Raw genomic sequence first — 22,398 nt, forward strand, 5'->3', positions numbered from 1 at the left:
GAGTTTGCTGTAAGGAAGAGCCGGTCCTAAGACATGGGGGCTGATGGTCAAGACCAGGGGGGCTCAGGCCCAGCGAGGCCAGCAGTTAAGACTGGACGACCCTGAATCAGAGCAGGCCTCTTGCCCATTTGAGCTGATGAGCAGCTTCTGAATAAAGGCCAGGATGTTGCGAAATGCCCTCATTCCTGATGTTTAATTAGAATGGCCAGGGCTTTGATGGGCTTGTTTTTCCCACAGAGACTATATCTGAATACTTAACCAAATCAGAATGATCTGAACTGAATCATGGTGTGAAGTCACTTTGGCAGAGAACTGCAGGTGGAGCCCCAAGACCCTCTTCCCGTCCCTTCCTGCCAAGGGCATGTCTTGAGCCTCCTCTTGTTCCCATCCTTGACTTCTGCTGGTCCCCATGGTCTCTCCTTCCTAGTTCTTGCCCTCAGCAGAGTTTGCTGGTTGTCAGATTCAGATCAGGTGGACTTAAGGGGCCCCCACTTGCTGATGTGGATGGAAATGTAGCCAACTGTCTCCCTCACCTTGAAAATGATGGATTTAAAGATGATGGCACAGGGGGACATCAGGGCATGTGGAAGACTCAGCAGGAGAAGGAAGCCAACCGTGTGCACCTGCAGCCTGTCTTGAGCCCACACACACCAAGCCCAGGTGCCTGGTGAGCAGCCCCGAGTGCCACCCATCGGTCATCTCCTGCTGCGTGTGTATCTCCCCACCTCCGTTTCAGTCAACCGCAAGCCTAGGAGTAGAACAAACAGCCTCTATAGGCAACATATTTGGTGAGATTATATATTCTGAAATTTTAAAGCAGCTTGTTTTAACTTCAGAACTATGTCTGTGGAGTAACTGAAAAATATTTTACCTAATTGACTTCAAGACGGAATCTCAGCTAGATTTAAATTTTCTCCCTGAAGCAATCAAGCTTTGTATTTTCTGCTCTTAGGGTTTTCAGTGACGTACATATTGAAAATTTCTGTCTATATACACATAAGCATTGATTTCAATAATTTGGTCCTGAGAAAAATACTAATCCTAGTCAATCGGGACGCAAATGTATGACGATTATCTCGAATTGCAGAACCAAAGCAAATTCTGCCAGCCTCTGACAGAATCTGAGCTAGACGAGGATGATGTTCCGTACAGCTTCTCCGCTGCTCTCAGATCTGACTGTGTTCTGTGCTAATATCACTAGTAGTAGCATGAATTAAAAAACCATGGTGCACCTTCTCAGGTAGGTATTCTCTGACTTCATGGCCTTCCAGATACTGAATATGGCAGAGCATTAAGGGGTACTCCTTTTCTTGTTCTTCTTTTGTGGGTTTTTTTGTGTGTGTGCTGGGATTGAACCCAGGCCAGGGGTCCTTTACCACTGAACCACATCCCAAGTCTTTTTTTTTTTTTAAATAATGATTTAACCTGTACTATTTTATTTTTTAATTTTTTAAATATTATATATATAATTTTTAAATATTATATATATTTAGAATATTTAAAGTATTTAAAATGCTCACCATCTACAACATATATATATATATGTTGTAGATGGACGTAATATATATATTGTAGGTGGATATAATCCTCCTTTATTTTATTTATTTTTATGTGGTGCTGAGGATCGAACCCATGCTTCACACATGCGAGGTCAGCGCTCGACCTCTGAGCCACAACCCCAGCCCCCTTTTTTTAAATTTTTATTTGTTCTACTTAGTTGTACATGACAGCAGAATGCATTTCAATTCATCGTACACAAATTGAGTGCAACATTTCAATTCTCTGGTTGTACACAGTGTAGAGACGCACCATTTATGCAGTCATAAATGTACCTAGGGTAATGATGTCCATCTCATTCCACCATCTTTCCTATCCCTATAACCCCTCCCCACCCTCCCCTTTGCCCAATCCAAAGTTCCACCATTCTTCCCATACGCCGCCCCCATCATAGATCAGCATCCACTAATCAGAAGAAACATTCAGCCTTTAGTTTTTGGGGACTGGCTTACTTAGCAAAATATTCTCCAACTCCATCCATTTACCTGCAAAAACCATGATTTTATTCTCTTTTGATGCTGAGTAACATTTCATAGTGTGTATATACCACAGTTTCTTTATCCATTTATCCATTCATCTATTGGTGGGCTTCCAGGTTGGTTCCACAGTTTAGCTATCTTGAATTCAGCTGCTATAAACATTGGTGTGGCTGTGTCACTATAATATGCTGATTTTAATTCCTGTGGATATAGACCAAGGAGTGGTATAGCTGGGTGAAATGGTGGTTCCATTCCAAGTTCTCTGAGGAATCTCCACACTGCTTTCCAAAGTGTTTGCACCAATTTGTAGTCCCACCATCAATGTATAAGTGTGCCTTTTTCCCACATCCTCTCCAACACTTATGATTGATTCTATTCTTGATACTGCCATTCTGACTGGGATGAGATGTTGCATTTCTCTAATTACTAAAGATGTTGAACACTTTTTCTTATATTTGTTGATCACTTATATATCTTCTTCTGAGTAGTGTCTGTTCAGTTTCTTAGCCCATTTATTGATTGGGTTTTTTGGGGGGTGTAAAGTTTTTGAGTTCTTTATATATCCTGGAGATTAGTGCTCTGTCTGATGTACATGTGGTAAAAAATTTTTCCCATACTGTAGGCTCTCTCTTCATCTCAATGATGGTCTCTTTTGCTGAGAAGAAGCTTTTTAGTTTAAATCCATCCCATTTATTTATTCTTGTGATAGATTTCTTGTGCTTTAGGACTCTTGTTAAGGAAGTCAGGAACTAATCTGACATGGTGAAGATTAGGACCTACTTTTTCTTCTGTTAGGTGCAGGGTCTCTGGTCTAATTCCTAGGTCTTTGGTCCACTTTGAATTGAGTTTTCTGCATGATGAGAGACACAGGTTTAATTTCACTATACTGCATATGGATTTCCAGTTTTTCCAGCACCATTTGTTGAAGAGGCTATCTTTACTCCAATGTATGTTTTTGGCCACTTTGTCTAATATAACTGTATTTGTGTGGGTTTTTCTCTGTCTTCTATTCTGTACTATTGATCTACATGTCTATTTTGGTGCCAATACCATGCTGTTTTTGTTACTATAGCTTTGTAGTATAGTTTAAGGTCTGGTATTGTGATGCCTCCTGCTTTACTTTTCTTGCTAAGGATTGTTTTGGCTATTCTGAGTCTCTTATTTTTTTTTGTTATTTTGACACAAGTTCTCACTAAGTTGCTGAAGCAGGCCTCCAATTTGTGATCCTTCTGCCTCAGCCTCCCGAATAGCTTCAACTACAGGTGTGCACTATCGTGCCTGAGTCAGAACATTAAGGGGCACGCTACCTGAGGACAGATTTAAGGCCACGACCAACCCCAATCTAAACCTCGCACTTGGGTAGAAACATGATGTGCAGATCTGGCCCCAGGTGGCCTGTGGGAAGATGCCCTCAACTGAGCATTTCCGGCCAGCAGCCAGTGGTCCCGCTCCTGGGGTCCCTGGAGCCCAGAGCTGTGCTGGCTTGAGATCCCCAAAAGGCTTTCAGAGAAATGTGGAATTCCTAGGAAAAGCAGCCCAAGAAGTGAAGCTAAAACATTGTCCTGCATCTGCGTCAGTGGGGCTCCTGTGCTACAAACGTCCTTCATCTCACACCAGGACAGGGAGGAGAAACACCACATTGGGAAGGAGGAGAAAGAGAGGGTTGTACGGATGTTGACCAAAGAGGCATAAAGCAAGTGGATTTGGGGTCACTAAAATGTTTCTGAGAAATATCGTATTTTCTTCAGGGAAATAATAAGAATCAAGACTTTTAAGACCATTCCCAGTGCTCCAGGTGCTCATTTAAACCTCCCATCAGGATGAAGAGGCTAGTGGTGCCATGATCCCCATTCTACAGACATAGAAACTGAGACCAGAGAGGGTAATGAACCTGCAGAAAATCTCACAGCTCTCTGGGTTTGAACCTGGACCAGTGGCTGGTTCTTCTTAGTCCTCTACCCACCTCTCATCTGTTTTAATGTCATTTAGCTATTGTGTCATCCTTTAATGTATGGCAATGTTTTTGCAAAAAATGTTTTTGCTTTTTGTTTTTACTTGTTTATCATTCTTTTATTTTTTAATCTTTTCCTTTTTATTGGTGCATATAATTATATATAACAGTGGGATTTACTGTATTCATACATGCACACAATAAAACAGTATAATTTGACCAAGTTCATTCCCCAGTATCTCCCCTTTCCTCCCCTCCCTCCCCCAATCCCCTTATTCTATTCCACTGGTCTCCCTTCTATTTCTCTTTTGAATTTGTTCTAATTAGTCATATATGACAGGGGAATGCATTTTGACACTTTATACACAAATGGAGCACAACTTCTCATTCCTCTGGCTGTACTTGTGCAGAGTCACACCAATAGTGTAATCAGACATGTATACAGGGTACTAATGTCTGTCCCATCCGTCCTTCCCCTCCCCACTGCCCACCCCTCCCCTCACTTCCCTCTACACAACCCAAAGTTCCTTCATTTTCCCTACTGCCTCTCACGATGGATCAGCATCTGCTTATAAGAGAAAACACTCGGCCTTTGGTTTTGGGGGATTGGCTTATTTCGCTTAGCATGATGTTCTATAGTTCCATCCATCTACCTGAAAATGCCATAGTTCATTCTTCTTTAAGGTTGAGTAATATTCCATTGTGTATGTGTACCGCAGTTTCCCTATCCACTCATCTACTGAAGGGCATCTAGGTTGGTTCCACAGTTCAGCTGTTGTGAATTGAGCTGCTGTAAACATTGGTGTGGCTGTGTCCCTGTAGTAAACATCCCTTTACTCTCTGCCTCTTTTGCATTTTCTTCCTGAATCATTCCTAAAAACCTTGTTGACAAGTCTGTTTTCAATTTTTTTTTCCTTTTTATTGGTACATTAAGTCCATTGTCAACAATGTTTTTAGGAATGATTCAGAGAGAAAATGTAAGAGGCAGAGAGTAAAGGGATGTGTACTAGTGATGTTCAGAAGGACTTTCAGTTGAGTTTTACTGCTGTCTCACCAGGCCCACCGCTGGGTTAATGGAGCAGGTCCAAGGGCAGATTTCTTTACTTGTGATTTTTTTTTAAATCATTACCTTTTTGTGTTTCCTGTCTTGGGTCATCGTCTTGGTCCACCGTCTCTTTAGCATAATGGTGAGAATGTGGATGATCCCTGGAGAGTGTGTACGCTGCTTGTCCTTCCACATGACACATAAACCCCCTGCCTGCAGCACACTCGTCAGCCACACCTGGGGGGACTCTGCATCCACCATCTCACCTGGTCCTAAGGGTGCAACCTGGGAAGGTGGCCCTCGGGCGAGGTGAGCTCATCACTAGAGCCACAGTAAGTGGTGAGGGACCCTGGATGTCATTCTGAAAGGACTCCATCCTTCTTGCACTCAGCAAGCTGCTCCTGCAGCCACGCCTACCCAGCCAGCAGGGGGAAGCAGCCCACAGTCTGTCTGTCCTTCAGAGAGTGAATGGAAAAGCAAGACGTGGTGGACACTCAGCAGAAGTTTATTCCATCAAATAGAAGAAGGAAATCGTCATGGATAGTACAGTCTGAGGAACTTTGAGGGCACATGCTAGTGGGAAAGGTCAGCTCCCAAGGACACAGGTGACGTGACTCTACTCACAGGAGGTCTCTCCAGTGGCCAAAGTCATGGAAACAGGAAATGGAAGGACAGTTGCCAGGGTTGGGAGGAGGAAGAAACGGGGAGTTTTTGACTGAAAGGTGCAGAGTTTCAGTTTTGCAAGATGAAAAGCTAGATATGTCGCTCTGTGGTGTGAACATAGTTAATATTTCTTACACTTTAAAGTGATCTAGAGAGTAAATTTAATAATATGTTTCTCCACATGATTAAAAATTGCCTAGAAATTTTTTTGAAAAAAAATTTCTCTGTGTGGAAGACAGACTGGCAGCCAGGACGAGGTGAAGCCAACCTGCCCATGCCACTGGGCACCATCTTTGTGGGTTTAGACTCCAAACTAAGCCTGTGGTCTGTTTGTATTTTCTTTTACATTTTCTTTTTTGTATTTACAAACACATACATTTTTGTACCAGGGATTGAAGCCAGGGGTACTTAACCACTGAGCCACATCCCCAGCCCTTTTTATATTTTTATTTTGAGACGTTGCCTTGCTAAATTGCTGAGACTGGCTTGGAACTCGCAATCCTCTTGCCCCAGCCTCTCAAGCAACTGGGATTATAGGCATGTGACACTGCACTGGGCTCTTTTCCATATTTTTATTGGTGTCTTATAATCATGCATAATGCATTCATTTTTACATATTCATACATACACACAAATATAACAATATAATTTGGTCAATTTTGTGGTCTGGTTGTATCCTTACAATCTGCCATTGCAGCAGTAAAAGGGGTGGGAGATGTGTTCATCTGTTTTCTACACAAATCAGCTGAATTTATACTAACCATTTCAGATGAGATCCTGCACATCCCCACAGTGGTTTAATTAACTGACGTGTTTCTCCTGCCAACAGAATTACTTAAAAACATAACTTCAGGTTTATTTTAAAAGGCATACAGGCCCCTCATACTTTGTCTTAGAAATTCCCTTTGTTCTTCATGTGCAACTGTGATACCGACATGATTTTATTGCAGTGTGGCTTGGTGGGGGTCCCCAGGGGAGGGTGGGATGTGGTGGGATGTGCTTGTCCAATTCGCGGATGGTGCTGATGCTCCTTGTGGTTTTAAACCCCATCATTAATAACCTCTCGAGGACCCACTAAACCGCTGCGCATTTCCTTTCTTCCTCTCTTCTCAGCAATGCAGCAAAAAAGCCTCTGCCTCTCTCCTGTGGCTCTGGAAGTCGTCAGGCATCATCGCCAACCGCCCCTGGCCGCGGATCTCCCTCACGGTCATCACCACGGCCATCATACTCACCATGGCCGTGTTCAACATGGTAAGCCCCAGGGCTCGTGCCACGTAGGGCTCGTGCCAGACCGGGCATTCTTGCCTTTCATGGCCTGTCCTGGTGCAGTCCTTTGGTGACACCCATTACTGTAAATCCTTTGGTGACATCCATGGCTTCCTGCCTATTAAATTCAGTGTCTATCAGCTGCAGCAAATTTCTCCAAGGAGAAGAAGGTTTCCACAGGTGACCTGGAGAGAGCCGGTGGCTTCATAGGGCAGTACCTACTCGTGTCCTTGCTCCTGGTGACTGCTTGGCAGAGCACAGAAGTCACAAGGAAGTGCTGTAGGACCATCACACTAAGAGGGTGCAGCAGACGAGTGTCCTGCCCAGGACTTTGGAGGGCTGATTTCAAACCCAGCTCCTGACTTATGCTGTGAGCTTTGGAAAGATTTCCCTTAAGTGTCACAAGCTCTGTTTCCACTTCTGGAAAGTGACAGCCAGGATTTATCCACCAGGTGGTCCTAAGGCTGAAGTGAGCTGAGTTCTCTCCATGCTTAGGTCAATGCTGGGCATTGTGTCAGGTGGAACCAGTGGCCACTCTTCCCATACCTGTATCATCATTACTGGTGTCTACCCCAAGATGGCACTTAGGCGTGAGTGTGCTTGGAGACACATTCTCCTTATTATTCCTTCATCATCATCATCATCATCATCATCACCATCACCATCACCCGGAAGGGTCCTTGATACTTTGCAAGTGGTTGGAAAAGCAGAAGAGCATGAGAATGAGTTCTTGCTTCTCAGAAGCCTAGCATTAGGTTGAGGTGACAGAGCACATACAATTTAATAATAATGTCGTTTTCATAAAGGAGAAAGCAGTCATTGCAAAATAGAAAAGATTCTTTCTGCATATAAATGCATAAGTGTGTCCCAGGGCCACTGCTGGAGCTCAGAGCCCAAGGCACGCTCTGCCTTCAAGGAGCTCAGAGTGGGTCCAGAGACAGCCCACTAGTGGACCTGTTCAGGAATCATCCTGATGCACACCAGAGGCAGCCACTGAGGCACACAGAGGTGGCAGGAAGGCAGAGCAGACCTGCTGGCTGAGTTCTGAAGCACGAGGAGTTCACCAGAGGGACCTGAGGAGGTGGGGCCAAGAGAAGGTGGGCAAGAAATGAGGAGAGATGGCCCTTGGGTCTAGAACGAGAGCAGAAATTTGCAGAAAGAGTAGTGAAAAATAGGGCTAAGGAAGTGGATGTTGGCCCTGGGTGCTCACATGGAGTCCACCCTCAGCCCCTGCAACAGGTCACACAATTGCCCCCAGACACCTGGAGATTCAGGTGAGGCCAGTGCCTGCTAGAGCCCAGATAGGCTGGAGCCCCAGCACAGGAGTGGAGTGGTCTCTCCATCCTCTCCATCAGGAGGACCTGCGTCTTGCCCTCCTCCACCCTGAGGATGTCATGGGGTCGTGGGCAGAGAGGTAGGTAGGCAAGAGCCTCGGCTAGAGACTGAAACCCGAGTGTTCCCACAGCGGGTTCCCCACGCTCAGCCTGTGGCGTGTTGTGCATTAGTGCTGCCCTGAGATCGGCTCCCCAGGAAGCGCAGTCAGCTCAGAGCAGTTTTGTAGATTAAGCAGCAGGCGCCAGCTGAGTCCAAGGTGAACTCAACAAGGAGGGGCAGAGAAACAGCACTCTTGGAGGATAACAGGGTGCACTGGCAGGAGTTCTGAGTGGTTTTTGCAGCCAGAAAGTTGTGTGTCCTTTCCACTCAGAAGTGAGTGTCTGCTGCAGTGTCTTTATCATCAAACTCCTCGTCTCCCACCTGTGCTCACCTGTGCCCATCAACGTGCTTCCTGAAAGTTCACCTTCACTGGCCAGTAGCAGCGTGTTATAGCAATAAGCCATCTGACATGATATCTGCATGGAAAGATATCTCTTTAGGAGGTCTTTGTTTTCTTCATATTTCCAAACATCCTAAGAAGTGAATTCTCTGTAAGGAGTAGTCACTCATTAGTTTCTAAGTGAGTGATTTAATAAGTAATGAGTGAGTGAATAGGTAAGTACCTAACCTTCTGAAAAAGAAACCATTGCCTTTTGTGTAAAATCCAAACGCAGAGTTATTAGGTAATAATTTTAGTTATTAAAAATCAGGTAATTTTTTTTAGGAGCATTCAACTGGGAAACATCTGATTTGGAAGCTGACCACATGTCATGTGGGTAATTCGTAATGCTAGATGGTAATTTAGTGGCTGTCTGTGAATGTTTGGCAAGCACAGCACTTAGGAGACCTCTCTGCAGCAACCAGGATACTTCTGGAGAGAGGTTTGTCTTCAGTACCAGAAGGAAGTCTCCCACTGTTGTCCTTCCTCACAGAGAGCAGAGTGCATTGCCAAGGGAAGTGGAGGAGTCCGCTGAAGACACTCGCACAGGGTGACAGAGGCTTTGAGAGGAAGTTACCAGGGACGGGGAGAGAGGAATGGTGGTGCTCCGTGGGACAGAGCAGCCCACACTGAGCAACCTTCTCTGGGGCAAGGAAATGGCTTTCTATCCCGTCCTGTCCTTCCATGCGGAGGGAAGGGGACCAGTGGCCGTTTTTATTGACACCTGGTGCACCGAGATCAGTGGCTCTGGTCCGTGCAGGTGCTCTAGTATTTATGTCAAAGCAAAATCATAAGATGGTATGGAAGCTGACGTTAGATATGGAAAGGAAGTAATTCTACCTAGTAGTAGTGCCAACTTATAATTTATTAATCACAGAAGAGCTTGTCCCCGGGGCTGTGCCTTTGATCACATCAAACAGTTTACAAGGAAATGCCCTCAGCTCCTCCGGTCCCCTGCTGCTGAGCTGGAGGGCAGAGGCGGACCCAGCCTCCTGGCCACACTCCCCACTGGGTGGTGCCACCAGCTTCAGATCATGGGAGCAGAGCCGGCAGGTTAGAAGGCAACCCCACAGGTGCAGTACCAGGGAGTTGTCTTGCCTCTCACCTGGGAAAGTGGACACCTCCCCTGGGGGCCAGCAAAACTCCTAAGTTTCTCTTAGGGACAAAGCAAGGAACTTTGGTTTTTTTCCCTTTTGTCTGTCCTTAATGTTTGCTATTCTTTGTTGTGTAATAACACGTCTGACATAACTCCCGTAACTCTGACAGCATGAGACTCAGTGGCATCAGGACATAGGCAACTCGGTGCAGTGGTCACCACTGTCCACCACCAGACTTGTGCAAGCGGGAACTCTGTCCCACGAAGCACCGCCAGTCCTCCCTCCCCTGTCCCTGGTAACCCGTGTTCCACTTTCTGTCCCCGTGAGTTTGCTGGTCCAGTACCTCCTACAGGTGGGCTCACAGGGGAACTGTACTTGTGCCTGGCTCACCTCACAGCACGCTGTGCCCAAGGCCTCGGCTTCTTATTGAGGCCCCAGCCCCTCTACAGCAGTGAGCCTCCGTCTCCTGCATTTCTCCTGACGAGGGCACACCGCCCTTGTTAACAGCTTCTCCAGCATCTTCTGCCATTACCCAGTTTGCCTCAGAGGGAGACAGTTGGGAATAATTTGAGATGGCCTGAAGCTGCCCATGACTTCCCTCTCTTGTTGACTATGGAGCTGGGCCCCTTTCACATTGAGACTTTTCATCCATTTTTAATAACTTCTTTTTTTTTGAGCCTGCATTTTAACAGCCCTTGTGAGAGTCAGAGCCAATAAGAGCAGTGTGTTCAGAGGCCCAGCTTTTAAAATTTCATTATGCACTGATATTGAGAGTACAGGTCAAGTTTCATATAAAATAAATTGTGGGATTTTATCAGGATATTTTTAACATCTGATGTTCATCTGTTTGATATCAAATATCTCAATAAAAAGTGGAGAATAACCAATTAGCTGTCCACCTTCTTTTTAATAAAGGTTCTTGATATCAAGTTGCAGGTGCCTGGTGTTGAACTTGAGTTCATAGCACATGTGTGAGCTAGACAGCCCTGCCAGGGCTTCCTCTGATCCTTGACACTGCCACCCTGGGACTGCCCTTGCAATTAGGCAATTTCTTCTGACAAACTCCCAAGAAATGTATTATACGTAAACATTTCATGAATTTGTGAGCCTCACAGACAAGGGGTCAGCTGAGGTCACTGGAAATCCCTCTGAAATTCAGATTGCATGCAGATGGCAGGCACAGTACCAGCAGGCTTAAGGCGCCGTATCAAATCGTGTGCTGACACTTGGACATGCTCTGAAAAACATGATCTTAAGACGATTCTAATTGCCTGGGAAATGTAAAATTCAGAAGTAGACACAGTGCTGTTAGCACTGAAGGGGGTGTCTTATTCTGGATGACAGTGTCACTTTCCCAACCACTACCAGGACCGAACATGTGCAAATGCCTGCGGGTAGTGCTGATGCCGAGGTTCCCCGTGTGGAGCCAGTGGGGAGGGTCAACTCAGAAGAAAGGGAGACAGGGGATCAGAGGTCACTTGGCTTAGGGATGCTTGAGGAACACTGGAAAGAGGCAGCCGAGGGGCCGATGAGGCCTTCGTGCGCAGAGAGACCGAGTTCACTGTTATGCAGCACCTGTGCCCGTGAAACGCTTGCCCAAAGCGTCTCTCTCCTCCCACAGCAACGACTTCACACCCCTTCTTACTTCTTTAGATGCTGTTCTGTGGCAATTACATCAAGAAGGTTTTTTAATCATCTTAAGACTCTGCCTAAAACTAAGTTTGGTGGTCATCCACCAAGTTAACAGTCTCCTGTTATTTGTCATTTCTTGATTCTTTGCTGACACAGAATTTTGGCCATATTAAATCTAAAGCTATAACATTTTGAAGTCCAATATTTACCAAGCAATTTTTCCATTCATTTTTTTCTGATATATTTGAATTGGCACATGTGCAGTTCTATTATGGGTTGTGACACTTTTTGTAAATTCTTTAGCAGTAAATAAAGAAATCTACTGCATTTCTTTGATTTTTAAATTAACGTTTTCCTAAGCCTTACCAAATGACAAAGTGCTATATCTAGTGTTAGTCCTGGGAGAGAAGAGTCTTATCCCCAAGAACATACGAATAAACACCTTCCTGTCTCCCTACGTGAGCTCAGGTGTTGGCCAGTATCTATGCCGTCAAAGGAGATAAATGAGTAGACAAAAGCCGCCGGAAATAATTCAGGGAAGTTTTGTTTTCCAACTTCGAGAATGAATGCTTAGCCTTTGCAGAACCACTGCCTAGATTTACAGAGGAGATGGATTTCTTCCAGCCAGGTGAACATGGCCCAAGTCACAGCACTCTGGTTTATCTTTCCAGAACATTCCTCTGACACTCAGCCACATTACAGCAGGTGACCCTGGGTCACCTGGTCTAGGAGAGAGACTGGTAGGGGTGAGAGAGGGAGGAGAGGCTGAGTCCTTCCAGCCTAGCTAACAGGCCACCACGGCCTTCTGGGTGCTATTAGTGACCACATGACACAAGAGCTCACTCTCTTTGTCTTTTTAGGATTCCTTTTTATTCTCCCTGAGAATATCCATCCTCTTGGATTTGTGATGCCTTACCCAGATGTTCACAAACAGTTACCTTTTGCCCATAGTGTTAATTTTCTTCTTCCTTTCTTTCTTTTTCTTTTTCTTTTTTTTTAATATTGGGGCACCCAACCACAGAGCCATATCCCCAGTCCTTTTTATTTTATTTATGTTTTTATTTTAAGACAGGATCTCTAACTTGCTTAGGACCTGGCTAAGCTGCTGAGGCTGGTTTTAAACTTGTAATCCTCGTGCCTCAGCCTCCCAAGTTGCTGAAGTTATAGTCATGGGCCACTACACTGGGCTAATTTTGTTTTTTGAAATCAAAACCCACAGAACTCTATTGACTCACTTAGCAGGTGAACCAAGAAGGCACAGTTACTGTAAGAGACCTTGTTCCCGAGGCTCTGGTTGTCTTGGAGAGCAGAATGTCACACACGTGGCCGTGCCAGCTAGCCGAGCCCTCTGTCCCAGGCTCTGTGCATTCAATATTTATACAGGTGCTTCTGTTTTCTTTAGTATCAATCTTGGAGCCCTGGCATGCTTTATTGAATGTGCAGCACAACAGTTATTTAGTTACTGGATAGAAATTCCCAAGGCTTCAAACAGGACAAGATGGGAGACATAAGTGTTTCCGGTACGGAGACACTGTCCTATGAGCCATCCTATTCCCACACATAAGGACACAGCCGCTCATAAACAGCACCCACCTGATAAGTTTTAAATCTCATTTGCACTAACTCATTGAAAACACCTTTCTCTCTGCAGTTTTTCTTGAGCAACTCAGAGGAAACAATCCTCCCCACTGCCAACGTGTCAAACTCAAGTTTTCCTGCCTCAAACAACCAGGCAGCAATTCTGCGTGCACAAAGCTTATTTTTCCTGCCGGTAAGAAAGTGGCACTTGTCACTCTTCATGTCATTTCCTTATATGCTGTCAGTCTGGACAGTGTATGTCAGCAGAGGTCTGTCCTGGACTTTGCTCCTTTCTCAACTTCACTCCCTGGGTTTGTAGAGGGGGTCCTGAATTTACAGATACAGTGGTCACTGGCATCCTAGTCCAAGTGTGAAAACACAGGTGTCTCGTGGTACTGCTGCCAACCCTGTGGTCTTCCTTCTCCTGCCCGCCCAGTACGTCCAGCATGCACCTGCCCTGGGCATCCACGGATGTGTGGCTGAGTTTCTGAGTGTGTTGCTCATGGGCTTTGCTGACCGGTCCAGTGCATTCATGTTGCCCCGCAACGCTGTGGGGATGGAGTCCACACCTCCCACTTCTGCCTCTCCTGTGATTCTGTCCTCAAATAATTCTTGCTGACTCATTTTGACCAGTGTCACAAAGGAACTAGACTGAAATGCCAAACTTTCAGACATAAATTTTTCTAGTGGAAAAAAAGTTAAATCAGTCACTTACTACTTAATTTCTTTATTTCATGATTTTATTGAGAAAAAAAATTTAGACCCCTCTCTTCATCTTCTGAATCACCATCTAGTAGTAGCCCAGGGTCTTCCCATTAACTTCTGTCTCCACCGTCAATTTTGAGAATGCCAATGGACTCTTGGAGACTGAAATTGGTAAGTGGATACATGTGTTTCCAAAGTCACCTGCCACTGTTTTCAACTCCATTAGCTGTGACAATAGATCCCTCCATTCTTCCTTTACTGATGTTCTCCTTGAGAGTTTGCTCTCACCCCTTTTCTCATCATTTTAAGTTCCTAGGAATCCCACAGCTCTGGTACCAAAAACATTGGCCTCTGATGTTATTTGGGGTTCCTGAAGCTGAGGCTGGTCCACGGGCAAGATGACCAAGGTCTGGCAGCAATGTCCCCAGGGTTTGGGAGGAGGGGAACCATAGCTTCATCCCTTGTCCAAGGGGGTCCTGTCTTCCAATTGAGTGTCATCGCAAGCCCTGGTCTGGATCAGAGACCTTGTCTTTTCTACTTAAGTTGCGTGACACGTAAGAGACAGAATTCACCACGAGGGTGTTCTGGTTGTAATCCCCAGGGGGCAACTGGGAGCATCTGCAAATATACAAATATAAATATTTCCTGTATGGTTTGCCTCCTCCTCCTGGAGCCGGTGACATCCACATGATCCACAGCCGAGTGGGGAGAGAACGCCAAGTAATTCTTCCCAGCATTCACATGGCAATTTAAGTTGAAAGTTTAAAGTAAAAATGCATTTTTTATAGAAAAGAAAGTATAGCTGGCAAGAACAATTTTTAAAAATCTCTCTGATATGTTTGGGTAGAACAGCTCACCGTCATTAAAGGAATAAGACCACCACTATGAATTTCACTTAGGTTCGTCTATTATCTTTGCAATTGGAATAAATAATTAGAAACCCAAGATGGGAAAGGCAACATTGCTTAACCTGAAAAGAGATGAACAAAGTGCACGGTAGAGTGCTGAAAATCTCAGTAGGATTTAGTAAGCAGGCTTCCCTCCTTCCAACCTCGAGTTCCCAGAAAGCAGATTCTGGTCAGCTCTGCCAGGGAGGCACCTGTCCACAGGGGCTGTCTGCATGGAAGCTTCAGGATTAACTCAGGAGCTCAGAGTCCCTGAGGAGCCTGGAAGCACCTTGGCTCCCTCCTTGAGAGGTCTCCAGGGACACCACAAAGCTGTGCACCACACAGTCCTTTCTCTCAAACCCACGTTACATCATGCCTAAGGTTGGCAGGTGAGCAGAGAGGAGTAGGAGTACCCCTTCCCTGCTGGGGGCGGCAAAAAGTGACATAGCTCTTCTTAATGCCAACTATAGGCCACCAAGAAAACCCAGACACAGGTGGACTCTTTTCCTTGCATCACTAATATTGGAAATTAGTCTTAAAGATGGACAAACACAGAGGTGTTTGTCAAGGTATTCATATAATATTAGCCACAAAAAGCAGGGAAAAGACCTCAAAAGTTACTAAAAGCAATTTTTAAATAAATTTTGTTACAACCACACTATAAAATTCACCCAGCCTTTATGATAGAGGTTGTAAAAATATTTAGTAACATAAAAATATATGCACTTATGGAAAATTATTAATTGAGAATTACTATCTAAAACTTCCAAATAGCATGATCGTCACTTTCTAACATAATAACCCTGATTATTATTAGTAGCAAAAAAAAAAAAAAAGACTAGAAAGACAAACAAAAAACTAGCCATGTTAGCTAAGGTGGTTTTGGGGATTGTTAGAGACCCTCATTTTCATAGGTGCTTCTTTAACATCAAATGTATTGTTTCCACAGCAAGGAGGAAAGGTCATTTTAAAATGCCAAATGCAATTACCCATAAAGGATCTTTGTCACATAAGCTCTTCACACCACAGTGGGCATTATTTATGTACAATGCTATCTCCTTCAATAAACTGCCTCATGAAGTAGATATTATTCAAATTCCCATTTTGCAGATGAGGAAACAGAGGACCATAGACATCAGTAAACCCCTGAGACAAAGCAACTATTACTTGACATAAAACATAAGCTGATTTCATCAATTACATCAAAAGTGGTAAACATGACTAGCAGTCAGGTTACTGGTAAGTATATCCTAAGAGGAGTCAGTTCAGTGGCCAGCTGCCAGAACTCTCGACCCCTGAGCGTTCTTCCTGGTGGGTTGAATGATGTGGATGGGACAGCTGGTCTGCAGGGCTCCAGCCTCACCTTCTCCCTCTCCATGCATCCCTCTTGGCTGTCTGCGGCTTCCCCAAACTACCTGTAATGGCGGACCACATTTTGCACAGCTCTGAACATCCTTGAAAGACTAGTTATTAGAAATTGGACTACTGCTTGTCATTAGCGTAAATATTTTAGGTGGTGTTCCTGAAATGTGGGTACTTTCCCAAGGCCTAGGAATGAATTTTAAAATATGAGATCTCGAACATTATTTATAGGTATTGACACATGTTCCAAATGAGGGGTCCTGTGGGGACCTGCCGCAACCCCCCAGTCCTTCCAAAACCCACATATACCCATTGATATACATACCCTTTTACGAAACTTCTCATTCGATTCGGTGACACTGGTTGAAAACTTTGAGTACAACAGTGGTTTCCAAGTGTAATTTTAGTGACAGAATTCCTTTAAAAGTCAAAACTTACAAAGAGCCCCAGGTTGTTACAATATAGCTCTCCCCAGGCAGGCCCTGTTCTGAACTGCTTTGTCATATTTACTTTTCCCAAGAGTTTGCTGAGGTGGGGTCTTCGTCCCTCCTGAGAGTGACATGAGGAAGAAACGGTTTTGCCTTAATTGTCAAAATAAGCGTCTCGGCCATCAGATGGGGCAGGAGCGCCACCTGGGAGCTTCACTCTTTTGCTGGTTCCAGGGCAACTGCAGGGCTTTAGAGAGTGGTTGGGGATCCTCCTGATCACTGACGAGGGGACCCCTGACCACTGATGAGGGACCCCTGACCACTGACGAGGGGACCGCCAGGTTGCAAACCAGCATTTCTCACACTCCTTGTGGGAAATTTCATTTTGCTTTATTTATTGAATTTCAAACACCAAAGATCCTATGTACTATACTTTTTAAAAATTCCCTGAATGTAGAAAGCATCATAACTACTTTCGTTTTCAAAGAAATAAACGATGTTTGCCTGTGGAATATCCTCAATGTAGGATTTTTTTTTAAATTTTTTTTTTGAAAAGTGTTTGGCAATGTATGTGCTTATTTTTATTTATCATGCCAGGATGGATCAGAAAGCTGTGGAATGAGTAATTTTCAAAAATCAAATGTACTCAGGCGTTTGGCTCTGGCTCAGAGGTAGAAACAGGGGCCTGCTATCCCAGCCAGCTCGCAAATTGACCCCGTGAGCTTGACGTTGGTCCCCAACTCGATGGTCAGCATCTCCCTGTAGAGAGAGGTCCTCAGTGGCTGTCTGTCCTGTCTCCTGTCCAGTACTTCATATACAGCTGCATTCTGGGGCTGATATCCTGCTCGGTGTTCCTGAGGGTGAATTACGAGTTGAAGATGCTGCTCATGACGGTGGCGTTGGTGGGCTACAACACCATCCTTCTGCACACCCACGCCCACGTCCTGGACGACTACAGCCAGGTCTTGTTTGAGAGGTGAGTGCTTGCTCTTCCTCCTCCGTCTCTAGTTCTCTCACGGGGTGTTGGGTGCAGATGGGCAGTGCCGTGTCACTCATACTCGCTCCAAGAAAGCTGGTTGAAGGGATGGTTCAGGGAGATGTGAGTGTTTTTACTATCGATTACATAGAATCCATATCATCTCATACACTTAGAAAGTGTGAAGTGGTGAGGATTTGCACTGTAATCTGAACCATATGGCTAGGAGCAATCTGCTGACATTTGAGACTGAATAGTCTCCGATGTGGGGACTGATCCCGTGCATTGACGTACAGCCTCTACCCACCCACTGGATGCTGATCACCATCCCTCTGCTCCAACTCGGCAACCACAAATGTCCCTAGAAATTTCCAAATGTTTCCAGGAGAGCATGGCCCCAATTCAGAACAAAAATACTGCAACATAAGTAGTCATGTTCATAAGCTATAGTGCTAAATTTCTCAGTAATAATTTCCTAAAATTCCACTGTGGGGAGGAGAAACTGCTGTGGGGAGGGGAAACTTCTTTGATCAAACTCTTTGATACCTAAGTAACTGACTTCCAGGAGAAAAGATCCCATCAACCATCCCAGCCTCAGGACCAGGGCAGCAAGAAGGGTCCATGGGGAGGGCTGGCCTGTCAGGTGTACTCAGTCGGGTTTGTGAAGTTCTGTTATCTGATTACTCCCATCAGCTTAGGGTGAGTTTTAATCCCCAGCTTGAAAAGAACACCTTTAATTCATCGTGATGTTCTCTGTTTCACGTCTCAATAACCAAACATTTCATGGCAGATGTCAGTTTGCTGATGGACACCCTGGCTTCAAAATGTTTTCCGAGTTTTTCACATTCTCTATGTGCTTTTAACATCAAATGAATGCCTTAAATATTTACATAGATGTGTTGCTGCAGAAAGGTTTGTACTGACGGCCCCAGGCCACTGGTCCAGTGGGCAGAAGGTTCCCCTCGCTGGGAATGCTCCGCCCAGGGCCAGCTCCTTAGAGGCACCACTGCAGGGAATTTTTTTCTCCTGATTTAATTTTCGTCATCCTCCACTGTGGAACCCTGATGGTCTATCATCAAGCTGAGGCCAGTGGAATTGTGAAAATGCAGAAGTGTATGAAAAAAAATTATGATTCCCCAGCCAAGATGAGAATGAAATCAGAAGTTAATTTTCCTATAAATTCTTAACTTGCCAAGCAAAAATGCTTTAATATCTCTACTGTGTGCAGAGAGCCTTTATCCTGTTCCTAAATGAATGTAGCCTTGCTGATCTTTGCATAAAGCTATTGATGATGCTACTAAAGCTCCCATTATTAAATCTAAAGTGCTAGGATGTGTTTCACATCCAAAGCAAAAGAAAAAACCAAATTAGCAAGTTTTTGATGGGGACAGATTCCTTCTGGGGACCCAAGTGAGGCACATGAAGAGACACAGGATCCCTGAGTGGAGCCCCAGCAGCAGGAGCAGTGTCCCATGGAGGAAGAGGAGAGTCTAAGTTTCAGAGCACTCTTGTGGCCAAAGCCTCTCTTGGTTTGGCCCTTAATGACCTGAAGCCAAAGGAGGCTCCTGTGGGTGTGTCAGTGACACCTTCACTTCCCGGACACTGAAGCCAGCACCTTCTTCAGGGGACGCACCTGTGTTGCAGTTCCTAATTCCCCCGGGGTTCCTGGCACTTCCTGAGCAGTGCCTGCATGAGCTGGCACAGAATCCCAGAGCTCTCCTGTGCCAGAAGAGCATGTCACTGACACCATGGCAGAAGGACATGCTACCTCAGGATCCACAGACCTTCTCTAACGTCAGCCCAAAGGTCGCCACCAACAAAAGACCCTGGAGAGCAGGAGTGGAGCACCCCCACTCCCAATTCCTCCAGCTCAGTGCCCATTGGAAACTGCCCTGTGACTCATGCCCGATGCACAACCAAAGTCATGTTCCCTCCAGCAAGTGGTTGGAAAGGTTTCCTCATCCTCAACCTAGGGTCCCGATGCTGACACGACTCTCACAGATGTGAAAACATAATGCTCCCAAGAGAACTCCGCTGTTCTAGCATGGTGCCCAGGGGTGCCCTTGGAGAAGAAGCTGACGGAAAGGAGACCAACAGCACTCACTTCCCGATGGCCAGTCCCTGACACTGAAGTCATGGCGTTCGGTCCAATCTCTTTGCTGTCCTGTTTCTGGGCACCATGTCCCCTTCCCACTCCTGATTTCCTGCCTCTTGCTCTGGTCTGCCTGGGCCCTGTGCTTTGGCTGTGGCAGGTCAGCATCCTTGCTGCCCACGGAGACCCTGGCCTGCTCCTCAGTGGTAATGAGTGCTCTCAGTGGACCTACCTGAGCTTCTGGCTCTCAGCTCACATATACGCAAAGACTGAGCATCTCCTCTGTCTTGGTCCCCTGGGTGAATCAGGCATCTCTGAGATGTATATGCCAAGGACTTTAACACTCTCTCTCCAACCAAGCAAAACAGAAGATCTGAACCAACTTCAGTGACGCTGGCATGTTGGAGGTGCTTAACAAGCTCTGTGAATGGATGAATGAGAGTGGGACGTGCTCCTGGACAATCCAGAGGACCCAAGTGCTGGCCAGGGACTCACTCTCCTCACATTTCCCTGAAGACAGAGCCCACTTCAGCTCATTAAGGACATGTCTCTTCGGGAACCACATCAGTTTTGTTGATGTCTTTAAACTTTCATAACAAAGTTTGGAGAAGGCTTCTCTACTTAAATGTAGTGCCAGAAACAGATCACAGTTTGGACAGCGTGGTTGTTCTGTATGAGTTCACCATGGCCCTTTGGCAGGGACCTTTACTGACCAAATTTGACATTGATCAGCCACCAGCCAACAAAACAATACAAACCCACAGGGCATTTTTGCCTGCAATGTTAGCAAAGCAAACAGGAGAAATAGGGATTGAGATCAGGGAATAATTCAGAACAGGGCATCAAAGATAGTTTTACAGATTCATGAACATGGAAATCAGACTTTTCAGAAGGAAATAAGATGACTTTGAGAGGGTGTGCCATCAAAAATCCATCATGATGTAATGTCCACAGCATCCCAGTGCTTACCCTACGGGGTTCTGATGAGCAGCCTCATGGTGAGGGTGTTTGTGGTGTTCAGAAGGTCCAGAACAAGATGTTTTCTAGTTCCTAGGTGTTTTCAACAGTCTTCCATTTTGTCTGTAGTACAAAATATTTTACTGAGTTGCTCACGGTTCCAGTTTTTATAACAGGTCACTTTTTCCCCAAGTTCTTAGCTATTAAATACCCTGAGTGCTCTTCAAGGTTGGTGGTGACGTTAATGACAGTTGATATTGCCGCTAATGCTTTTTTCTCAAAAACACTTCCTCTTCCCATGACGAAGGCTGGCTACAGAGCCTGAAAGATGCTGTCAGGTTTTTATGAGTTTCTGTTTTTGCAGAACTGGAAAGCCTCAGGGGGTGGGTGTTATCATTTCACATGGACCCAGGCATTAGCTTAACTTTCTAGAAGGCTGGAGATGTTGTTCTTTTAATTCTAGAAAGGCATGGGGAAGGGGGAGCTCCTCAGAAGATCCACTAGGAGCCCTGCAGAGTACCCTGCTCTGTGTTGGAACTTTAGCTGAATAAAATCAATGTTCTGTGGGGACACATGGATGCATGCTTAAGCAGCAGTCACATCCAGGATCTCAGGACTGTCACTGTAGGGATGGCTGTGTGGCCCCTCCTTCCACCTCATCTCCCTGTCCAGGAGAGCCATGGAGATGCCCGGATCTCCATATATCATTGAGAGCTGTGAGTGAAGACCTGAGTGTGGTATTCCCCTTTCCCTGTGTTTCCCTGTGTCTTGAAAATCCCAGTGACTAGAACTTGAGAAACTGTGATGTATTTTGTCCAACCTGGAATTAATCAATATTGAATCTGAATCTTGAAGAACTGCGGAATTCATCACACCCAGGAGAGGACAGGGGAGAACTGTACTTCTGTCCCTCTGAGACAGTTGTGGGTATTCCCAAGCACCTGGAATCCTCTTAACTTTCCCTCTTGTAAATGAAAAATGTAGTCCAAATCTACATCCTCCCTATGTTTGAGTTAATATCAAAATTTTTAAGTTACTTTCTGATTTAATATCAGCTTTCTCCATCCTGCCTGTTTCTGCCACTCCATGCCATCTTCCAATAATATAAAAATGTTTCTCTGTTTGGCAGCAGAGAGGGAGGAAATTCCTGCTGCCCAACTTAGACAATGAAGCACCTTCACTCAAATTCGACCAAGCTTTCTTTCCTTCTTCAGAAAGCAACCCTTAGTAATTAGCCCCTTGATCCAACCCGAAATAGAAAACATCTTGGGACTGTATTCCTCTGCAGGCAGAGATTTGACTTCTAGGCCTCAGCTTTTGTTTTGTTGACTTAAACTAGGGGGCAGGATCATGCAAAGCCTCTGCCCACAGACTGTGCCAGATACCTGCTCCCCGCCATCAGCTCTTTAAGCGAGGAAGCCAAGTGCCTGCACAGCCCAAGGCACCAGATCGCATTTCGACAGCTCTTCTCCTTAGAACCAGTTGCTCCACAAAATGAACCATGGCTGCGTTAATCAGTAAGCCCTGTTGTCTCCATGGCTGGGGGCAGCACAGCTCTCCAGCCCCACTTATATGGCTTCCTGATCTGTGTTCGTACCCAGGGCTCTGTTCTAAGCATGAGTCTGACCTTGTGGCATCTGTGTTTGCAACGGTGGAACATTGGGCTGCACTCTGGGAAATTTGCACAGGAGGCTGTGAACCTGTGTCCAACCAGGTCATGAAAGAGTCTAGAAAACCCTTAGGGGATCTGCCCCATTCCCAACCCACCACCTTGTCCCTCGATTCCTTGGTTTTACTGAGCACTCTGTGCGTGCAGTTCCTAGCTGAGCTGCTGTCCTCTGCTTCATCACCAACTGTCAGTGGGCCTGGACATTGCCACTGCCTTGGTGGCTTGGGGGGGGGGGGGGGGG

At 45.5% G+C, this 22,398-nt stretch overlaps 1 protein-coding gene across 1 annotated transcript in view; it reads left to right on the top strand.

The window, feature by feature from the left end:
• The window catches only part of Adcy2 (adenylate cyclase 2), a gene marked incomplete at its 5' end in the record, with an annotated part of 357,231 nt that overhangs the window by 290,260 nt on the left and 44,573 nt on the right, over positions 1-22,398 (top strand). The window contains 3 exons of the mRNA XM_015490394.2: positions 6,809-6,946; positions 13,155-13,274; positions 17,270-17,439. Of these exons, the coding sequence (XP_015345880.2) occupies positions 6,809-6,946; positions 13,155-13,274; positions 17,270-17,439 (428 nt within the window). The remainder of the gene's footprint in view (positions 1-6,808; positions 6,947-13,154; positions 13,275-17,269; positions 17,440-22,398) is intronic.

The sequence above is a fragment of the Marmota marmota genome, unplaced genomic scaffold, assembly GCF_001458135.2.
Source record: "Marmota marmota marmota unplaced genomic scaffold, marMar, whole genome shotgun sequence".
In the NCBI taxonomy this organism is placed as follows: Eukaryota; Metazoa; Chordata; class Mammalia; order Rodentia; family Sciuridae; genus Marmota; species Marmota marmota.